General features: G+C 39.2%; 2 protein-coding genes across 5 annotated transcripts in view; one reads left to right on the top strand and one right to left on the bottom strand.

Moving 5' to 3' along the window:
- LOC135078176 (uncharacterized protein CG43867-like) overlaps window positions 1–8,981 on the top strand; it is a 409,623-nt gene extending 400,642 nt beyond the window's left edge. The window contains exons 25-31 of the mRNA XM_063972763.1: window positions 341–496; window positions 962–1,136; window positions 2,397–2,568; window positions 4,026–4,155; window positions 4,943–5,074; window positions 5,951–6,031; window positions 6,377–8,981. Coding sequence (XP_063828833.1) covers window positions 341–496; window positions 962–1,136; window positions 2,397–2,568; window positions 4,026–4,155; window positions 4,943–5,074; window positions 5,951–6,031; window positions 6,377–6,784 — 1,254 coding nt within the window. The 3' untranslated portion in view covers window positions 6,785–8,981. The remainder of the gene's footprint in view (window positions 1–340; window positions 497–961; window positions 1,137–2,396; window positions 2,569–4,025; window positions 4,156–4,942; window positions 5,075–5,950; window positions 6,032–6,376) is intronic.
- The window catches only part of LOC135078174 (uncharacterized), a 36,181-nt gene continuing 24,105 nt past the window's right edge, over window positions 8,390–20,465 (bottom strand). For 2 of the 4 annotated variants that reach the window (XM_063972759.1, XM_063972758.1), the window contains exons 3-16: window positions 20,267–20,427; window positions 17,650–18,041; window positions 17,346–17,569; window positions 17,161–17,263; window positions 16,834–16,961; window positions 16,268–16,558; window positions 15,591–15,875; window positions 14,966–15,456; window positions 14,705–14,888; window positions 14,233–14,428; window positions 13,343–14,112; window positions 12,890–13,082; window positions 10,191–10,304; window positions 8,390–9,496 (exon numbers count right to left, since the gene is read on the bottom strand). In XM_063972759.1, coding sequence (XP_063828829.1) covers window positions 9,426–9,496; window positions 10,191–10,304; window positions 12,890–13,082; window positions 13,343–14,112; window positions 14,233–14,428; window positions 14,705–14,888; window positions 14,966–15,456; window positions 15,591–15,875; window positions 16,268–16,558; window positions 16,834–16,961; window positions 17,161–17,263; window positions 17,346–17,569; window positions 17,650–18,041; window positions 20,267–20,427 — 3,603 coding nt within the window. In that variant the 3' untranslated portion in view covers window positions 8,390–9,425. Of the gene's footprint in view, window positions 9,497–10,190; window positions 10,305–12,889; window positions 13,083–13,342; window positions 14,113–14,232; window positions 14,429–14,704; window positions 14,889–14,965; window positions 15,457–15,590; window positions 15,876–16,267; window positions 16,559–16,833; window positions 16,962–17,160; window positions 17,264–17,345; window positions 17,570–17,649; window positions 18,042–19,712; window positions 19,730–20,094; window positions 20,162–20,266; window positions 20,428–20,465 lie in introns of those variants that run through there. The other 2 variants (XM_063972761.1, XM_063972760.1) reach the window with 2 other exon arrangements.

Below are 20,465 nucleotides of genomic sequence, written 5' to 3'. Positions count from 1 at the left end.
ATTCTGATTGACAAGTTCTTTCTGTCTCGTTTGCACACTTAGCACGGGCGAGGTAGCTAGGGTATTCGATATTTGCAATTTAAGTATCTTGTGTGATCTATATTCTTCAGTGTAAGTACCGTGTTCGCCTCAACTTTCGCTGCGCGTACGAGTATGGATGGGATTCACTCTTTCACTTCGTATTGTGAACAATTTTTACTTTAGGATCACCAGTTACAGCGAGAAAATTGTCTTGAGTAAACTCTTCAATAGTGCAAGCAGATAGCATTCGTGATTTTCGTGATTAATCGGTAATAAATAAATAGTTAATAAAATTTTTAATTTAAAAAAAATATTACAGGTCATAAGTTTCGACGGGTCAACAACAGTGGAGGAGTTCCTATCGACACTAAGTACGGAGCTGGGCTGCAGAGAAACGGGATTGTCCGGATTCGCACTGTTTAGCGACGACCCCATCGAAAAGGACTTGGAACATCACATTAAGCCTGATAAAAAAGTAAGTGTTGATTATTTAAATTTAAAACATCGCATGATTACGTCAGAGTCCTTGGTTGCTGTAAAAAGTATGTATGTAAAAGAATGAAATCTCTTTTGAAAGAAAATTCTAACCTCTTTACTAATAAAAAGTTACACAATTGTTGAACACTGCTATAAAATGACATTTCCATACTAAACGTCACTTTAAAACACTGTTCAACGAGCGTGTAAGTTTTATTAGTAAGGGGGTAAGCCTTTAAAGGTACTACTCTTAATTTCGGATTAGATGACGTTATCTTAAAAGTACAAAGATACTTATTTGCTCGATTCTGAATTGTGTTTCCCAATCTCAGTGGTTCAGTTATATCCATTGGCAATACCATAAAGAGTTCAGTATAGTCTAGTCTAGATCATTCCAGAAAGATAATTCAATGAATATGAAAAATTAAAGCCAATCATCACAATATACACTTTATTTTTCCAGTTATGTGACGTCATATCAAAATGGGAGACGGCGCTCCGCGAGAAAGGCTCGGGCAAGTTCGAGAATTCACGCGTGATCCGGCTCACGTATCGCAACCGGCTCTACTTCAAGCATTCACTGCGGACTGAAACTGACAAGGAGCGGTTACTGCTCTGCTATCAAGTCAACCAGCAAGGTATGTTAAGGAATGAAATAATGATTTTTATTTTCCACTAGCTTTTGCCCGCGGCCTCACCCGCCTGAAATTTAGTGTCACAGATCGACATAAATTATAGCCCTTATGTTAATCTGAGTTACAATTGTTACAAACAATAATACTGTAAAATTTCAACAAAATCCGTTCAGTAGTTTTTGCGTGAAAGAGTAACAAACATCCAGACATTCAAACTTTCGCATTTATAATATTAGTTAATCTGAGTTACAAACAATAACACTGTAAAGTTTCAACAAAATCCGTTCAGTAGTTTTTGCGTGAAAGAGTAACAAACATCCAGACATCCAAACTTTCGCATTTATAATATTAGTAGGATTAGTAGGATAACCAGACCTAGAGAAGTAAGCGAAGCGAAGAGTGTTAAGACTCAAGCATTTATCTCTCCCCTAGGTGATTACCACAAAAGTCCTAGAGATATCAATACCATTGTTTTTATAGCAACATACTTAAGTAAGATGGAAGTAGCCAGCCAGACGGCCTCAGAACAAGCTCTACTTACTACCTACTAAGAACTAAAATGAGTAGAAAACTATTTTTTTTTGTGTCTAAGTTCTCTGCTGGTCTGGTTGGTTCTTTTTAGTGGCTCAGTTGGAAGAGAAGTCGTCCGGCAAGCGTAAGGTCGTGGGTTCAATTCCCGCTTTAGGCATTTAGATTTTTTCAAGTTGTTTATTTAAAATGTGCTTTTATAGACTCAAAATTGAATTAATCTTTTTTTTTTAATAAAGAGTTGGAACTTAGAATGTCGCTACCTGTAATGAATGCAGTAATATTGATGCCATTATTACTGACTAGCGGCCGCCAGCGACTTCGTACGTGTGGATCCCGTTTTACCCCTTAGGGGTTAAATTTAGCAAAATCCCGTCTTAGCGAGCACCTACGTTCTAAAAGAAAGCCCCTTGCAAAATGTGAGACTAGCACTTGTAGTTTCTGAGACTTCGTGATGAGTAAGTCAGTCAGTGACCTTTCGCTCTTATAAAGCCAGGTCCGTGAGCACGTAGAATTTTGTCCAATGACCCCTAACTACCCATCCTTATCGCTCGCGCGTAATTATATTGCTGTCGCGACTGTGCGACTGGCACCCGCAGTGAGTGTGCGAGCGCGATAGCAACATAATTACGCGCGAGCGGTAGCTTGGGGTCATTGGACAAAATTCTACATGCTCACGGACCAGACTATAGATATAGATGGTGTGTAGTTGGCTAATATTTTTTTTTTACGCAGTGGTGGCGGGTCGCTTCCCGGTCACGCGTGAACTAGCAGCAGAATTGGGCGCGTTAATGGCTCAACTTGATATGGGAGATTACGCGGCCGCCAGCTCGCAACACAACCAGCCGCTCGCGCACCGCTTCTACCCCTACCGCTACCGGGCCGGCCTGAGCAACGACGAGCTGAGGTTTTTTTTTTTTTATGTGATAGGAGGCAAACGAGCAGACGGATCACCTGATGGTAAGCAATTGCCGTCGCCCATGTACACCCGCAACATCAGTGAAGTCACAAGTGCGCTGCCAACCTTTTAAATCCCATTCCCCCCCAATTGGGCCTCCGGTATCCTCACTCACTCGGCGAAACACAGCGCAAGCGCTGCTTCACGCCGGTTTTTTGTGAGGCCGTGGTATCACTCCGGTCGAGCCGGCCCATTCATGCCGAAGCGTGGCTCTCCCACGGATGCATAGGTGGTACGGTGTCGTGACGTCACGCGCGAGCTACATGGGCACTACGCGGCCGCTTCTACCCCTACCGCTACCGGGCCGGCCTGAGCAACGACGAGCTGAGGCACGGTGTCGTGACGTCACGCGCGAGCTACATGGGCACTACGCGGCCGCTTCTACCCCTACCGCTACCGGGCCGGCCTGAGCAACGACGAGCTGAGGTACGGTGTCGTGACGTCACGCGCGAGCTACATGGGCACTACGCGGCCGTACTAAAGAACCAGCTACTGCCAAATTATTCAAAAAATTCAAAATTATTTATTTATCGATAAATGTCTTAACAATGATGTTGTGAGTCTCATTCTTTTAAGTTTGTAAAACTTGTGTTAGAATGAGACTGCAAATTATGTTCCCCCAAAGAGCGTGATATTATGCTTTTTTCATCTTATTACCAGCTCATAAGCTCAAAATGAGGGCTATCGTTTTTATACTTAACAGTTGGCACCCCTGGCGATTGACAGGACCTTACTCTACAGTGGCGCCATCTTGATGAGTGCAAAAGTGCGATAGTCCTCCTACCACTTTAGCGCTCACCAGTTGGTGCCACTGTCTTCGCTACTAGCTAAAACGATAGCCCTCATTGGACAGCCTGCTATGGAGAGGGCTATGTTCGGTGTTTCTTTACGAGATCGAATCAGAAATGAGGAGATCCGTAAACGAACCAAAGTCGCTGACATAGCCCGACTGATTAGCAGGCTGAAGTGGCAACGGGCAGGGCACATAGTACGCAGAACTGACGGCCGATGGGGCAGCAAAGTTCTGGAGTGGACGCCACTTACCAGAAAGCGCAGCGTGGGACGTCCACTCACAAGGTGGACCGACGACCTCATAAAGGTAGCAGAAAGGCGCTGGATGCAGGCCGCCACCAACCGGCCGTTGTGGAAATCATTGGGGGAGGCCTATGTTCAGCAGTGGACGTCCTATGGCTGAAATGATAAACATCAGTTCAGCTAATAAAGTCCGTCAAAGAATGCCAAGGAACCGGCCACAGCCAAATTATCTTTCCCCAAAGAGCGTAATAACCTGCCTTTCATCTTGCTCTTACCAGCTATTTTTTTTACATCAGTATATTGGAAAATTCCAGTAGTAGTCGTTCAAATTACTTGTAGATTTCTCATTGTAATATTTGATGTTTCAACAGGGACGTTGAAGAAAAACTGCGGTCCAAATGGATAGCGCTCAAAGGACGGAGTACTGCGGATTGTGTTCGAATATACCTCAACTGTACGAGGAAATGGCCTTTCTTCGGTGCTACGCTGTTTCAAGCTAGGGTGAGTGTTTTCTGTAATACGTTCCCAAATTCGTAACTCGAATAAAACATTTGAAGTGAATTCCGATACAAATTACAGTAACTGGCCCAGCACCATCATTCAGTTGGTTCACTCACTCATTTGAAGTTCAATTACTCACTCGCTCGTTCACTTTATTATGATTCGAGTAGCAGACAGTCGCTATCTAACTTCCAATGCGAACGGGCGTCTCGAGGCAAAGTTTCTAAAGTGTTTTGTGTTGTGCACACACAACGATCATAAAGTATTATTAGTTGTCGTTTAATTGCGAATGGCGCTAGTTTCCATACCTAACCAGACGCAGTCGTGTTGATATTGTGTAAGTAATTAGCAACCGGTTAGCAAGATCGGCAGTCTTATTAGACTGCCGATCTTCGTATTTTTGTGGTGACGTATGTGTGTGTCCTTAGATAAGAGGTCTATGGTGTGGCTGGCGGTATCTATTAGTTGGTGGATCCCTTTATATTCCTCTATAGCTGTTCCCGCGACTTCGTACGCGTGAGAATAGTTTGAATAATATTTCCCATTTTTGTAACATTTTTCTTTACTGCTCCGCCCTTATTGGCTGTAGGGTGATTTTATATAGCCTAAGCCTTCCTCGATAAATGCTATCCAAGACAAAAATATTTTTTTCAAATCGGAGTTCCTGAGATTAGAATTGCGCGTTCAACCAAAGAAACAAACAAACTCTTCAGTTTTATAATTTAGTATAGACTAGTCTTAACTATCCGCCCTATGTTTGTGGTGACGTACAACTTGCTGTCCATAGATAAAGCAGCCGGACTTGTCTATGGTGTGGCTGGCGGTGTCGGAAGAGGGTGTGACGGTTCTGGAGCTCGCGTCCATGGCCGTCATCGGCCGCTACGCGCTCAACTCCATCGGGCTCTTCGGGGGACTACAGGTGAGCACCTGTTCAACGTCTAAATAAATAGGCAACAATAACTTAAAAGTATGTGTCGCACTCCGCCGTCCGCTAGACTTGTGGACTTCTAAGACTACCATGATTCTCTACCTCCCTCCTAAGACCCCGCGTACAAAATTTTGCACTAAATAAAATGCCTTTGTCAGTCACAGCTTTGTAATAATGTTGTAGTCCTAAAGGCCCACTGTGCAATTTTTTGGACATATTCTTTAAAGATTTCTATTGTTTTTTCAAATCTTCCCGCGACTAGTTTCACTCAAAATTACTTGATTAGTCTATATTGCCTATGGCATCAATGCCGCCAACCAAAAAAAGGCAAAAACTGTCAAAACCAGCTGTGACGAACGAAGAAACATGCCGTTTTGCATGCCGCGGCCTCATGGTAGAAGAAACTTTCTGAGTCTGACAGCAATAAATTAATTTGTGCATAATTTTGTACAGTTTTAACGACTACCATGTTATTTCAAGTCTGGGTCTTAGGAGGACTTCAGCTTACCCCAGGGTAGCATACTAGGCCCCACATATTTAGATAACAGCTAAGCTAGCTGGATGAGTTAGTTAACCAGACTACAAATTACTATTCTTTAAAAAAAACAGTACAGTGTTGAGAGCGCCCTTTCGAAGTGTCAATGATAATCGTATGTCAGCCTCATCATGTGTTGGGTTTCTATGGATGCTCTAAATATTTTATCAAACTACTTATGTATATTATGTCGGCCCGTGTCCCCATAAAATCTAATATAATTCATGTAATTTAAATTAGGTATTTTTATAACTTTTTATTCCAATATTTAAGTAATTTATACTTTTTCTGCTGCTACATGCAGGATATAACATGCTTGTTTCTTCCACCAGGATGATCTTATGATGCTGATAGACGGGGATGACGCGGCCAGTCCGGTGCACAAGATGTTGATCAGCCTCAACAAGCCAAAAGTAAGTCATTCGTATATCCTTTACGTAAATAAAGCTGTTTTGATCCTAAAGATCATTAATAATTTTTGATTCATACTGTCAGTCAATTAACAAATAGCAATTATTTTACTCGTTTTGTTAAAGAAGCAAAAAAGAAACTGGGGCAATGATAAAGTTATTTAAAAAAAATATTTCCAAAAAAAGTACACTTTAGTTGCATCAGTTAACAAAGTAGGTATTAAGAGGATTTCATGTGACTTATTAGTAGTCCCCAAACTAGGTAGTCCTGTCTTTTGGGGACTTGAGCTTGGTACATTGTGATTGATATAGTATATTATAGTAAGCAACCTCAACTATCTCTCCCAGATGGCGGAGCTTACACACCTAATAGCGGACTACAAGAACGCGGCCTTACGCGCGGCGCCCGGCACTCCTCAAATGAACTCGCTAACGCGCCACGCCTCCCACCGCTGCCTTCGAAAACCCTCCACATTACCCCATTCCTCCCCATCTACCCTCCCCCACCATGCCCACACCCACCCCCACGCCCACCACACCACCGGTCATAACACCTTAAACTCCCACGCGACCACCATGACGCTGGGATCAGACCGCAACGCTACCCTAACCCTCAGCTCACACACTTCTACCTTCAACCAACACGTCGACGCAAGAGTCGTCTCCCATGGACAACCAGATATCCTAAAATCGACCCCCGACCACCACAGATCAGACAAGAAACGCAGCCACACCCAAGACAGCGGCGTCGCGTGAAAATAAACCGTATCCGTAGGTGAGTAGAGACGATAGTGTGATACCTCGTTTGTAGCGTCTGAAGCTCTTATGTTTTGTTACGGGAAAAAATACTCAATCGACCGTTTTTAGAACCGACTTTGCCTTACATTTTTTGCTGTACGTTTTTAGTGACACCTTCGTTTGTTCGGTTGCGTCTTTTTTCTCAACTTCGACATGTATGGATGACGTAACGCCAATTTTATAGTAGCTACGTACGCATATGTGCAGGGTATGTTTAACGCTATGTAGGGATCGATCGTAGAAGTCCACTCAACCAAATAATAGACGATTTTAAAGTATAATTTATCCAAATACATACAAAATAGTGTAAAATAGGTACACACGTTTTATAAACTATTTATTTTTAATGATCTTTAATATTATTATTGTAGTGATTTACATCAGAAACCAAATTAATTCAGATCTGATAGTGTGAATCTCCTTTTTAGTAGCCTTTACAACTATTTAAGTTTATTTATAAAAAGTTATGTTTACATTTAATTCTTAATACTCTTGTATACTCCATCCAAATACTACCTACCTATCATCACAAATGACATCAAAATGAAGTTACTGTTTAGTTTGACTGTGTACTCATCTCAAGTAACATAGGAAATTATACACTTATGTAAGTATAGTACATTTCGCTAGTGTGTACTGGGGCTAGCGGGGACGATCTCGGACTGATACTAAATAAGTCCTCAACGAATAATAATATCTTCGGTGTCGATAATATAGGTTGCTATTGCTCACTCGTAATAATAGTACTACACGTTAATTTAAATAATTTCATAATAAACACTCATCAAAACAGATTATACAATGAAATATTGTCTATCTGACATAACTAATAACATTTGATTGATATTTAATTTCGTAATTGAAACGGCCTTTTAGTAATTTTTGTTTTTATAGACTTCAATAAAAAAATTACCACTGTGGATTTATACTCGTTAGCGAAAACTTCTAAAAATGCGTTATCATCATAAATAATATCTAGGCTACATTTAATCAAATATATTTTATTATTTTACGGGCATTTTATATAGTATACACAGCGGATATTTTGTATATTTTTGCCTTTCCTTTTTTGGGTTCCGCCACTGTAATAGAAAAATATACTCAAGACTAGGGATTTTCAATTTTGTATTCTACTTAGTTGTATTATTGAGATGTCTAGTCCACAGTGCGGGGCCCGAGCTAAATCGGTGTATAATTTTGTACTAGACTAGCTTTGATAACTGTCAATTTTATACAAAGACGTTACCATCTTACTATTTTGTGATTGTTTGATTACTTCTTTATAATAAAGAAGGCAGCAATAATCAAATCAATATTTTCAATTTGACATTCCAATTAATTGCAGTTAGTGTTATTTTATCAGTTAGATTGAGTTTTAAAACCTTCTTTATTATCAAGGAGCAGCCATTACGGGCTAAGTAAAGAGCTACAGAAGAAACTGCAACAGAGTAGAGTAGATGTATTACTCGTAGGTTTAAATAGTCCATAGGAGCTAATCCTTCAGTAATATTGTGTAATATTTTGACCAATTCGCTTCAATGGCCAATCTAGCCGTGCAAGCTGTTTGGGACGCGCAATTATAAACTCTAACACAGAGTAGTTTGATTGGAAATCAATGATTCGAACTGTAAGTTCTAATAACTATGTATTTAAAAGTTTACATTTAGTTGACAATGATTCAAAGTGAAGAAATAGTTAGGAATAATTTAAATTAGTTTGTAATTGCATGTCCAAACAGCGCACAGTCCGCTACCTAGTTAATAATAATATTGTGTATAATAATGACATTTTGGATTGCACTTTTTGCATTACACAACTGTTGATATAATTGTATAGACTATTATAATGTATATTTTACATTTAAATCGACGAATTTTCTTATTTAAACGTTTAAGTGAATTTAATTTGTATAGAATCGGTAATAATTTAATGAATAAGTATTTATTTTTTCAATGGTTTATTGTTTTGATCGGTTGTCTGTTTATAAAATTAACACTCGGTGTCGATTTTTCGGTATTTTTAATTTTTTGATAATTCAGGCCTAATTCAAAATGGATAATACGCGATGGGCCTAATTATTTTTAACTGTTCTGTAATTTTGATGATTTACTAAATTATTTGTTTGAAGATGCGAGAATAAACATGTATTACTGAACTATGACGTATTTTATTCTAAGGATAGAACGAATTACAATTCAAATAAAATAAAATCAGAAATACAAATCAGTAGTAAATAAATACAAATACTTATCAGTAGAAAATGTATTTCATAAAATGACACCTTTGTAAATTGGTTTCTCAACACAATGGGCCGTAGAAATTGATTATAATGACGATAAAAAAAGATGAGATGCGACTCTTAACGCAAAAATTTAAATAACTGATAAAAAAAACTTATAAAATTACACCCATATTTAATAAGTATTTAAGATATCAAGGTGTTGAGTTTGATGTGCTTTCTTTATTTTGAAGAAGAAACTTGCAAACAATTAAAGTTATCCGACGCAACGTAGCATAGTAGAGCAAAGTGTAATAAAATTGAGAGAGTTAAATCCATTTTAGAAAATTTTGGAAGATTTGATCATCTGCAATGATTACTTCATGAAAACACCATCTCCTCCAACTTCACATCCAAAGCTTTTACTATGGACTCTGTGTCGTTTGGTATTGCTGAAACAAAAAAATTATGTTCAATGAATGAAACAATATAATATCCTACAATTCTGTGCAGTTTTTACAATCGGTGTGATGTCCACGTGCAATAATATTGCTATTACAATTTACAATTCTTTTTAAATCATTAGTCTATAGCAGGGTTTTTTTTATAAGGAAGTGCTATTGCAATGAGGGATTTCGCGAATGAAAAATCCGCCAGATGGCAATACTTAGACGCGAGGTCCAAATGCTGCATGATTGGTTATTTTTGACATGACATTGACAGATATGTCAAAATCCACCAATCACGCAGCAGTCAGACCCCACATCCACGTCCCGCCATCTAGCGGATCTTTCATTCGCGAAAACCCTTCATTGGAACTAGTGGAGTACTCAAATTGTAAGGCAGTGATTATGATTATGATTGATTAAGTTTTGTTAAAATCTTTTAGACTGTTAACAATGTATGATAGTACGTAGACTTTAAAACTATGTTGTGTCTTCTTTCCTGGTAATTTCTTTAAGATTGTAGGGGTAAACATAGGCGGCCAAAGTGGCATGTATTTAGGCACGCTACAGGCTTTCGCTAGCGACCTTTTTCAAGTTACTCTACGCTTACCGAATCACTGACCCCATCCAAAAAATTGATTAGCCCAGCGGTTACTTATTGGTTCCTTTTTATAAATGGTTGATAAAATTACTGACTTACCAATATTAACCCATTTTGAATCGTCATATCCAGAGTCCTTTCTCGACTCGTGAATGCATTGCCTTAACGCCTGCGTCACTCCGTGCGCGGTGCAAATTCCCATTTCTCCAACCGCTGCGATAATTTAAATACATATTATTAAAATGTCCATGTCTCCTGAAGATAAATGGGCAGGTTTGTAATAGCTGTCCCCATGAACTCTGACATGACTGAACCTTGTAATGCCTTATATCAGGGATGGCCAACTGGTCGATCGCGAATATTACGAGGGGCGGCTGAAAAGTTCGCGGCCTAAGGTACTAAGCGATGAGTAATTAGCTTGTTACTCATGTCACTAGTTGCGACACTCAGTAGTATTATAAAAAGCAATCACTAATAATAATTAAGTTTGCACTGATAGTTCAATTTCTATCGAACAAATGACATCACCATGTCCGCCGAATCTGGAGATTTGCGGAATTTTGACACCGCGCGCCGCGGACGTAATTCCTCGTAAAGAAGGAAAATAGACCGAAAGAAATTTTTGAAGAGATGTCATTGGTTCTTCAGGATTCTAGACCTTCATATACCATGGTTAAAAAATGGGCCCGACTATTTCAACACGGACGAGAGACCTGTGAAAACGACCCCCGCTCTGTCACGATACTGAGTGAAGGAAACGTTCAAAAGTCGAAAAAATCGTTCCGGCATTAAATCGTGGCAGATAGCTGAAGAATATTTCTTTATGTTCGCGAGGCTATTGTACAGAAATGACGTGGGAAACTGACACGCGCATTGCTCTTTCTGCAAGACAACGCGCCCGTTCACGCCGCACGTGTTGCGAGGCCAAGCCCTGAAAGACACCGGGTTCTCAGAGATTGACCACCCACCATATAGCCAAGACCTATTACCTAGCGATATTTTCCTGTGTTTCGATTTAAAAAGGACTTACGGGGCCGGAGATATGCAGATGACAACGAAATTAAAGCTGCGGTTGGTCTTCATTTTGAAAAAAAATTTTTTGGGTGGGTAAAAGGCATTGTATGCGAGATTTAAGAAATGTATTTCTTTTGAGGGAGATTATATTACAAAATAAAAATTAGAAACCATTTATTTTATTTCATTAAGTACCTTAGGCCGCGGACTTATCAGCCGGCCCTCGTAGTCCAGGCGATCGTGGCAAGGCAAAAAATACTACATGATTGTGTACTAAATAGGGTTTCTGATTTCTCGACCTATTTTTTTTCTCGAGTTTCGGGAATTCTCGAGGCCAAAGTCTCGAGTTTTCTCGGGTCTCGAGTCTTTTAATTAAAACTGTTGAAATCGGTTGAAATTTAATAAAAATCCAGGTTTTACAATCGAATATACCTACTTTAATGCATAACAATCAATATTAGAATTTAGTACCACTTATTTTGGTAAGGAAATAACAAAAAATTAAATCTTCTTTCATAATTAATATTAACTAATAATCATAACTTAGTTATTAACTAAAGGAACTAAAGTCATAAAGTCGCGTGTACTTAAGGATAAATAACAATAAAAAATCTGGAGCTACAATTGAATCACTTGTTTTCCAAAGAACACAAGTCCAAATAGCAAAATTACGATTAATAGTTTTTTTTTATAAACAAAAAAACACTTCTTAATAATTTTTTAAATTTCTTAAGGATAACGACTTGAATAAACTTTACGAGCAGGCACGAGTACCTAACCTAACAGACAGTTAACAAATTTTTCGGTCTTTAAATCAGTCAGAGTTAAACATAGGCATAATAAATAGGTATACCATACTCATAGGTAAACATTATTACTTAGTTTCGATTGAGATCCTTACTTGCAAATCAAATCAGTTAAAAAAGGAAAGACTAGGCCAGTCTAAAAGCAACGTTAACCTATGAAATAATCAAAATTAAATAATGAAACAAAAGTAAGTTTTTTACTTTTGTCTAAGAAAACAGGCTTTCAAGAGTATTAAAGCTTCAAAATCGAAACTCGAGAATTCTCGAGCTCCGGCAATTTTTTTCTCGTCTCGAATGAAGCCAAATTTCTCGAGTTTTCTCGAGTTCGAGAAGGCTCGAGCAGAAACCCTAGTACTAAACTATGCTGTTTCATTTAAGATTTCAAGAAGTATGTAAGTGGTAGATCGCCCTGGGTTTCGTTAGTAAACAGTAGATCTTATGTCTAATCAAGTTGGCCACACCTGCCTTATATGGTCCTTCTTCTTCTTCTCAGTCATTACACTCTTGACAGTGTGGTCGTGGTCGTTAGGAGTGTGTGAATAGTTGTGGGCGGATGTTGCTCGCCTTACGATGTTCGCCATGTTATTATGGTTACTTGATTGCCAATAATTATAGGTTTGATTATTATTGGAAATGTAAGGAAGGTATCACTCAAAACTCAGTTTTGCGAGCGTTTAAAGTTACTTGGGTAATATTGTTGAAATCGCGTGATTAGCCCACATTAACACATGAACGGATTTTATGTTAATTAGGTGATTACAAAAAGTATTGTTACCTATGTGCGAGCAAGTCGTTTAAATACTATAAGAAATGTGCACGATTTTCAACTTCATAAAGATCCTTTTAGAAGAAAATTATACGTAGAGAATATGGCTTTGAATCAGAGTTTAGAATTTCAGTAGGTACTACAATTGTTATACGTAGGATTTGAATACTTATTGTCAGCAGAAGATTATCTTTGAGAACATTTTGGTTTACCTTTAGAGCCCAGCACGCCCTTGGGGTTTTTAGAGTTGTACCGCAGTTTGACGTTGAACTGAGCCGGTATGTCCCGAGCTAAGGGCACGTGGTACGTCAGCGATCGGTTGGTGAGCAGCTTCCCTGTGACCTGGTTGTAGACAAACTTCTCGGTCGTGTAGTACCCAAGTCCTTGGACGTAGCCACCTTCCACCTAAGACATGATTAGGATGTATAATGCTCTTTTAAATAAGTACTGCCTGCCCCAATGGTTGGTATAATCTGTCCAGTATCCATGTTAGAGACAAAAAACTTGTTAATCGTGTGCTAATCTTTCAAAAAAAACCCAAGATTTAAAAAATCAATACAAAAACTAGCTTGATTTGAGCTTGCTAAGTTCGACCATAAGAGTCAAGGTTTCTGATACGATAGCACATAAAATTAGTCATAGGTATCTAAATATTGAAATCTTACCTGACCAACATCTATGTTCGGATTGGCACTCAACCCGACGTCTTCCAAAATATCCACTCTTAGTAACTCGTACCTTCCCGACAAAACGTCCAATTGCACCTCCAGAATGGCCACTGCATACGCATTGTACCCAGACAGATCTGATTCCTTATCTGTCATCATGTATATCGCCGTCAAATCCACTTCTTCATCGCTAGCTTTTGTGATCAACTCCTGCCATGTAGGATTCGTCATTGTGCTCTTTACAGGCTCCAATCGATCTTTCAGCATTTCACAAGCTTTGATCACAGCGTAACAAGTAGACTCACTCGTGATGCTAGAGCCTGAGAAGACGTTATTAGCGGCAACAAAAGAGTAGTGGGGTAAAACTGAAATGTGGTCCAAAGGGATTCCAAGCTCGTAAGCGCAGACTTGGGCAACTTTGGTGTTCACACCTTGTCCCATCTCTATACCTCCAGTAGTGACCGTCACGGTGCCATCTCCTCTGTAAATGCTGACCATGGCACTGTAGTTGCCATAGAATATCACGGGGAAGCTCATGACAGCGATGGAAATTGCCTTCTTCATCCATCTGTTAGCGTTGTTGAACTCCTGAACCTCTTGTGATCTTTTTTCGTAGTTTGTCTCCTTTTTGTAGTCTGCTATGAGGGTTGGTAGGTCATTGTCGTCTTTTCTCATGTTGAGTAGGCGCACCTCCGTTGGATCTTTCTTTACTTCGAATGCTATACGTTCCATAATATGTTCGATGCATGAAATGCCCTCCGAAGTTCCTAAAAGTATCAAAAATGCTTAGTATAGTCATATGAGGTGATAGCAGTGCAGTCCTAAAATGAACATGTGTTATTTCCAAAGAAACTGTATCTGAACCTTATATGTAATTTCTCAAATACCTGGTGCTCTCGCAAATGTGTTGGAAGGTAGATCAGTGAGGACAGCAGCTGTAGTGACATTGTAGGTGCTGACATCGTAGCAGTTCGGAAACCCGCCGACAGTATAGGCGAGGATGTTCTCGTTGTGCGAACAACCGTCGTCTTCAATAATCTTCGCATTCAAGTACTGAATCTTGCCTTCTTTGTCTACCCCCACCTACGTAAGAATAGATAACTTGATGAGGGTTGTTCTAATTCAGTTGAGTCCTTGCAGACTATTGACAATTCTGGCTAACCGACACAAATCTTTAAAGTAGTTATTGTAATTAGATTTTGTCCAAACTAGTAATCTGGTAAGATCAGGAATAAGGCGAATTTCTATATGTCGGATTTCGTATGGGAATTAGAATTTGAATGCTTCAAAAATACGTCTCAGGACCTTAAGCGCTGACGACAGCCAAATGAAATTATAGCAAGATAATATTTGACATACCTCGTAATCACATTGGCATGGCAGTCTCCTCCCAGCGATGGTGAGGTTAGTTTGCAGGGGCAGCACGAAGCGACATGGGAGATTCATCTTCTTGGCCACAAGGGCGCAGGCAGTTGACGCTTGGACGTTGCGACTGATCTTACCTCCGAAACCACCACCGATTCGGCGGACATACACAACGACACTAGAAGTTAAAAAGAAAATGTTATTTACATGACGATGAACATTCTCACCAAAGTGATGCAGTAAGTAAATACATACTCGCTTTCTTTTATAGCCAAGCATTCGGCGATAGCAGCTTGAGTGAGATCCATCCATTGCGTAGCATCATACACTTCTAGCCCCCTGTCCACAGGCACCACCACACTTGTTATAGGTTCCATATAATAATGGTACTGTGCCTCGATTTCATACACACCCTTTATTACTTTATCAACATTTTCCCCTTTCGCTGTGGGCGTGATATTATCTGGATATGCTCTGTATCTATTACTATCTTTTTTTGCTTGATCTATTGTTAATACAGGTCGATCTTTGCTCACGTTCTTGTATTTCACTTCAACTTTTTTGGCAGCACTAGCTGCCAACTCTTCGCTGGTAGCCACGAGTATTGCTATAGGTTGTCCGTAATATTTGATATCGGTAGCTAGAATTTCTTCCACTTCAGTCTGTAGTTGGAATCCGGGGCGGGAGAAAGAATTTTTGCCAGGTATGTCGTCCGGTGTTAATATAGCTAGAACTCCTGGAGTTTCCTGTAATATAAGTGTTTTAATTTAAGTTTTTGGATTTTACCTCACAATACCTCTATGATCTGAGCAATACCCCTTTGTTTTTGGATTTTACCTCACAATAACCTTAGCCCCGTGATACTTGTGACTAAACTCACCAAAATCTTCTTCACATTAATTGTATCAACGTTTCCTCTATGCACAGTCGACTGCACGAACGCTCCGAACACTTGTTTAGGGAATTGTGGTACATCGTTGGCAAATTGGGCCTCACCGGCACTTTGTATCATAGCCTCTAGTTTGGGCACTGGTTTATTCAAAGGGTACAATGAGGTGTCGGTAGTGAAGTCTTGAGTTCCATTCGAGACCGGCCGAGCAATGAGTAGACCGCCTGAAGAGTTGCGATCAGAGATCTGGTTCGAAGGAGCGATGCTCAAAACGAACTGCAAATAGAACAAGACTATATCGTCATCACGTCAATGCTACTGCAACTTTTCCAGTTGTAGCGAATCGAAACATATTCGCAATCAAATGTTAGATCGCATACAGCTAACAAATGCTTTTCTGAAAACCGTATCAATATCATTCACCAACCGCGAGATAATCGCGGACAAGCACAGGTCAAACTGAGAACGTCCTTCTTAAAAGTCGATTAAATGAGTCAAAAACAGTTTGTTTTTTCAGTAATCAATTAAAAACAAGTGGTTAACGATTTACGTTAAACAAATTAACTTATCACTTAATTTCGTTGAAACTTACCTATACCTACTTTTTATTTACGTCATTTATTTACCAGAGTAGACAGTTACGTTAGATCATGGAAAACTTTACCAACCTTGTAAAAGAGGCCTATTGCCAGTTTTTTCCTGCACTCCTTCGAAGGGTTTGGAGGATTGTCCACAGGATTCACTTCTTTGTTTAGCAATTGGATTGCCTTTTGTAAGACATCATTGTTGAACACATTCTTCCCAATGAGGTATTTCTCAGTTTGTGTGGCATGCACGAAGCTAGCTGATATGTTACCATAAACGATCCTCGCATCGCTGATTATGTTAGTGCTGGGATTCTTTACTAAGAGGAAACCAGCGTTTACAATAGCGAGAGCGTTTTGGTTGCGGGGCATAATCTGAAATTTTAGGGTCCTTAATAATTATGCATCTACTTGTTACATTTTATGGAATCATTCAGATATTCGGTTATTATTACTTCATAGTTGATTAACAGCAAATTAGTAGAGATGGAATAAGATTTCCTTGATCTGGTTCAGATTGAGCAATTTATTTTATTTACTGCTTACCTAAATTACCCTTGAGTGTTAAGTTCTTCTAGTATTGAAGGTGCTCAATATTGTAAAGTGTGTTAGCTAACTCGAGTAATTACATAATGTGGGTTTGATATTACCTTGTAACTTTTAAATATGTGCGAAGAACTAAAAGGTGGCAACAAAAAATTGACGATGAGCTTCTTTTTCATGTCGAATTTGAGGAAATCTGTCATGCTCAGTGTCTTAGTTCTAAGTCTTGAGGTACCTACAAACATGAAGAACGATTTAAATTAGTCATAATCTGCAGGAGTGATACAAACAAATAAGTAAGGCTGAGTTACACCACCTCATTTTAATCGTAACTAACCATAACCGGAGTTTTTGTATGGAGTTTGACAGTCTTTTGACGTTTGTTAAAGTAAGATGGTGCAACCCAGCCTTAATGTTTTGCTGTTTTTACTTACGAACAGTGACATAAGCTCCAACGGTCTCTAAAAGCAGAAATATATCAGATTGATAATCTGGCATGGCATGCTTCAGCATCACATTTCCAGCAAGCGAAGCGATCTAAAAAAGAAAGAAACAGGTATGAAAGATTTACCCAAAACCTACACTATTAGTAAGTACCTATTACATTTAGATACTTTACCTTTCTTACAGGAATATGGGCCACCAATTCTAAATGCTTTGCCATTGTCTCCAAATAAGAAAAATCTGCATTCGATTTGGCTATATCTTCAAAGATGGTGATGCAATCCTCTATGGATATATTACCACCTAACACCAGATTTTGGTCGAAACTGTACTTCTTCAGCGATTTCACTTCACTTATATCTATTAGTACGCGGGGATATTCGAAGATTTCATATACTCCTAAAAAACAAAGCAAAAAAAAAATAAAGTGAGTTAAATCTCCAAAATTCCTGAAATTCGTATTTTTAAAGAAGCTCTACCTTTTCCTGTATTTCCATCAATGAGCATGTAAGAATCATCTCCATTGTTATTCAAAATTCGAAAGATTTCCTCTTCTTTGTAGACCTTGAAGAATTGATGGGATTCTGTGTCCAGAGATATTGTGTCTTCATTCGTTTCTTTGGGCTCATCTAGGACAATACTCCAATCACTGTCAATGCTCCTGACAGAGCATTTTCTGTTACAGGGTTCTTTGGTTTTCTTGCAAATGGTAAGTTCTTCAATGTCGAGGGCTTTCTGGCAGAGTTCTGGACTAGCGTCCACGGCAAAGGACTTGACTGTGTCCATGATAGGCCTAAAGCCGGTACATCTACAAGTGTTGCTGCCAAATGACTTTTCCATCTGTTCCATTGTAAGGCCTTTATCTTGCAAGCTAAAACAATTGGTAATAGAAGTGGTAGAGTTAAAATAAGGTAGGTATTTTTTTAAACATAATTGCAAACATGGAATTTGACATTCAACTCGTCTCTCATCTGGTTCACCTCATTAATTTTCCAAGTAATTATTAGCATTTTAAATTAGTGTAGTAAATTGATTACACTTAATAATTTCGTATTTTGTTTTTGTAAATTTTCCCAGTTTTCTAAAGTAAAAAGTTTTGTTTTGTGTGCTTTGAATAATTATAGAATACCTCGATATAACTTACTTTAAATTATCTACTATTTTACCTACTTCATTCCAGTGGATTTAAAAAACGTTAGGTTTTTTATTGTAAGAACGTGAGTTCACCATGTTGATCCTCGTGACTCAGTGATACTTATTTATTAGTACAAATTAATAGATATAAACTGTCGCATCTAACGCCCGTACCTATTCACAAACATTACTATGAGGTCTCACACTCCCACAGTGCGCGTGGACGCACAGGGTGACACACGAACCAATCATAGAGCTCTATTCAACGCTGTGCGTTCGATTTGCTACTTCACTTAAGCAAACATTGTTTGTGAATACGGGCGTTAGTTTCTTTGTAACATCATCGTGTTTACCACAATTTGAATACTATTGTGTGAAAAGTAGAGACTAGAGTGAGGCATGTACTATATTTTAATTTTCTAGAATACTAGAACTTCTAAACCATTAGCCATTCTAAACACCAGGTTATGCAAATTCAGCGGTTCATTCTTATGGAAATGTAGATACACAATGTTTAGTAATGTTACTCATGCTACAAACAAACTCTTGAAATACTTAAATTCAAATGTCGAGAAGATAATACTTGTGATAATACTATAATTGGATTTGAATTACAATGAGACAGAATTCACCTGATTAAATATATTGTAAACTGAAAAAGTATGGCTGACAAAGGTGACTCTTCCACCATAATTCCGCATTGATCTAAACCATTTCTGAACTTATAGAGAAAAATAATTTCTTTTTATACATATGTGCATACTGCATACCTACTCGTATACTCGTAATGTTGTCATAGACATTTAAATTGTGTTGACACAGATATTCAATGTTTTAACAGTTGCAATGTAATATTATGTAGGTTAACACTATAGCTGGTTGTTATTTTATAAGTAGGTAGTTACAGCTTACTTTATTATTGACTGCACAAACTGCACATTACCTGTATAAGTACGTCGCCCTTCAAGGAGTGCAATACCCGCACTGGGTGGCGTTGAACCCCGCGATTCTTTTCTATGTGTCGCTGTACCCTCGGGCGCGGTATTCGAGGGCCTTTATAGTGCTGATGTCTTTTATTAGTACCTACCTACAGCTTTCAGGTCACCGAGTGCTTTAATCGTACTGTTGTCTTTTATACAGGGTGTTAGGTAAATGGGTATATGAGCCGACACTAGCCTATGTTAACATGGGCATATAAATGGTATGGTGAAGTCAGAAAATTGATATCATCATTTTAATTATTTTAATTTTCATACAAATCGGATTTTATAAAATTTATTTTGTATGAAAATTAAAAAATTAAAATGATAATATCCTATTTCTGACTTCACCATACCATTTATATGCCCATGTTAACATGGGCTAGTGTCGGCTCATATACCCATTTACCTAACACCCTGTATATTACCTGTACAAGTGCATCGCCCAGCCAAGAGTGCAGTACCCGGCATGGTATGAATTCTGCGATCCCCTTCTGGACTTAAGGATCGCGGGGTTTAACGGGGTTCCAGAAGAGTCTGGATGTTTCTGTACCCAACGTATGCAATCGCCGAGGGCTTCGGTCGTGATGTCTTTAATTAGTATAGCTTAGTTTCGTTCGTTTCAGCCGAAAGACGTCTACTGCTGGACATAGGCCTCCCCCAAGGTTTTCCACAAAGATCAGTCCTGCGCCTTCCGCATCCAGGCACCTCCTGCGACCTTCACCAGATCGTCGGTCCACCTAGTGAGAAGCCTGTCCACACTACGTCTTCCGTCTTCGTCTACAGTTTATTATTGTCGGAATATATTACCTGTACAAGTGCATCGCCCAGCCAGGAGTGCAGTACCTGCAATGGGTGGCGTTGAACTCCGCGATTCTCTTCTGGATGTCCCTTTACTCTCGCGCGCTGTTTTCGAGGACTTCGAGGATAGTGCTGATGTATTTTATTAGTACAGCTTATTTTATAATGTCTTCACAAGTACCTGTACAAGTGCATCGCCCAGCCAGGAGTGCAGTACCCGCACTGGGTGGCGTTGAACCCCGCGATTCTCTTCTGTATATCGCCGTAACCTCGCAAGCGGTCGCCAAGGGCTTCAATCGTGCTGATGTCCCAGCCATGACAAGAGTACACCAGCACCAGGCACTGGGGAAATGAGAAGTCTAATTAAATATTTGAAATTT

This window comes from Ostrinia nubilalis, chromosome 14 (genome assembly GCF_963855985.1).
Source record: "Ostrinia nubilalis chromosome 14, ilOstNubi1.1, whole genome shotgun sequence".
NCBI lineage: Eukaryota > Metazoa > Arthropoda > Insecta > Lepidoptera > Crambidae > Ostrinia > Ostrinia nubilalis.
Note: the sequence above shows the minus strand (reverse complement) of the source record. Positions and strands in the feature narration are given on the sequence as shown.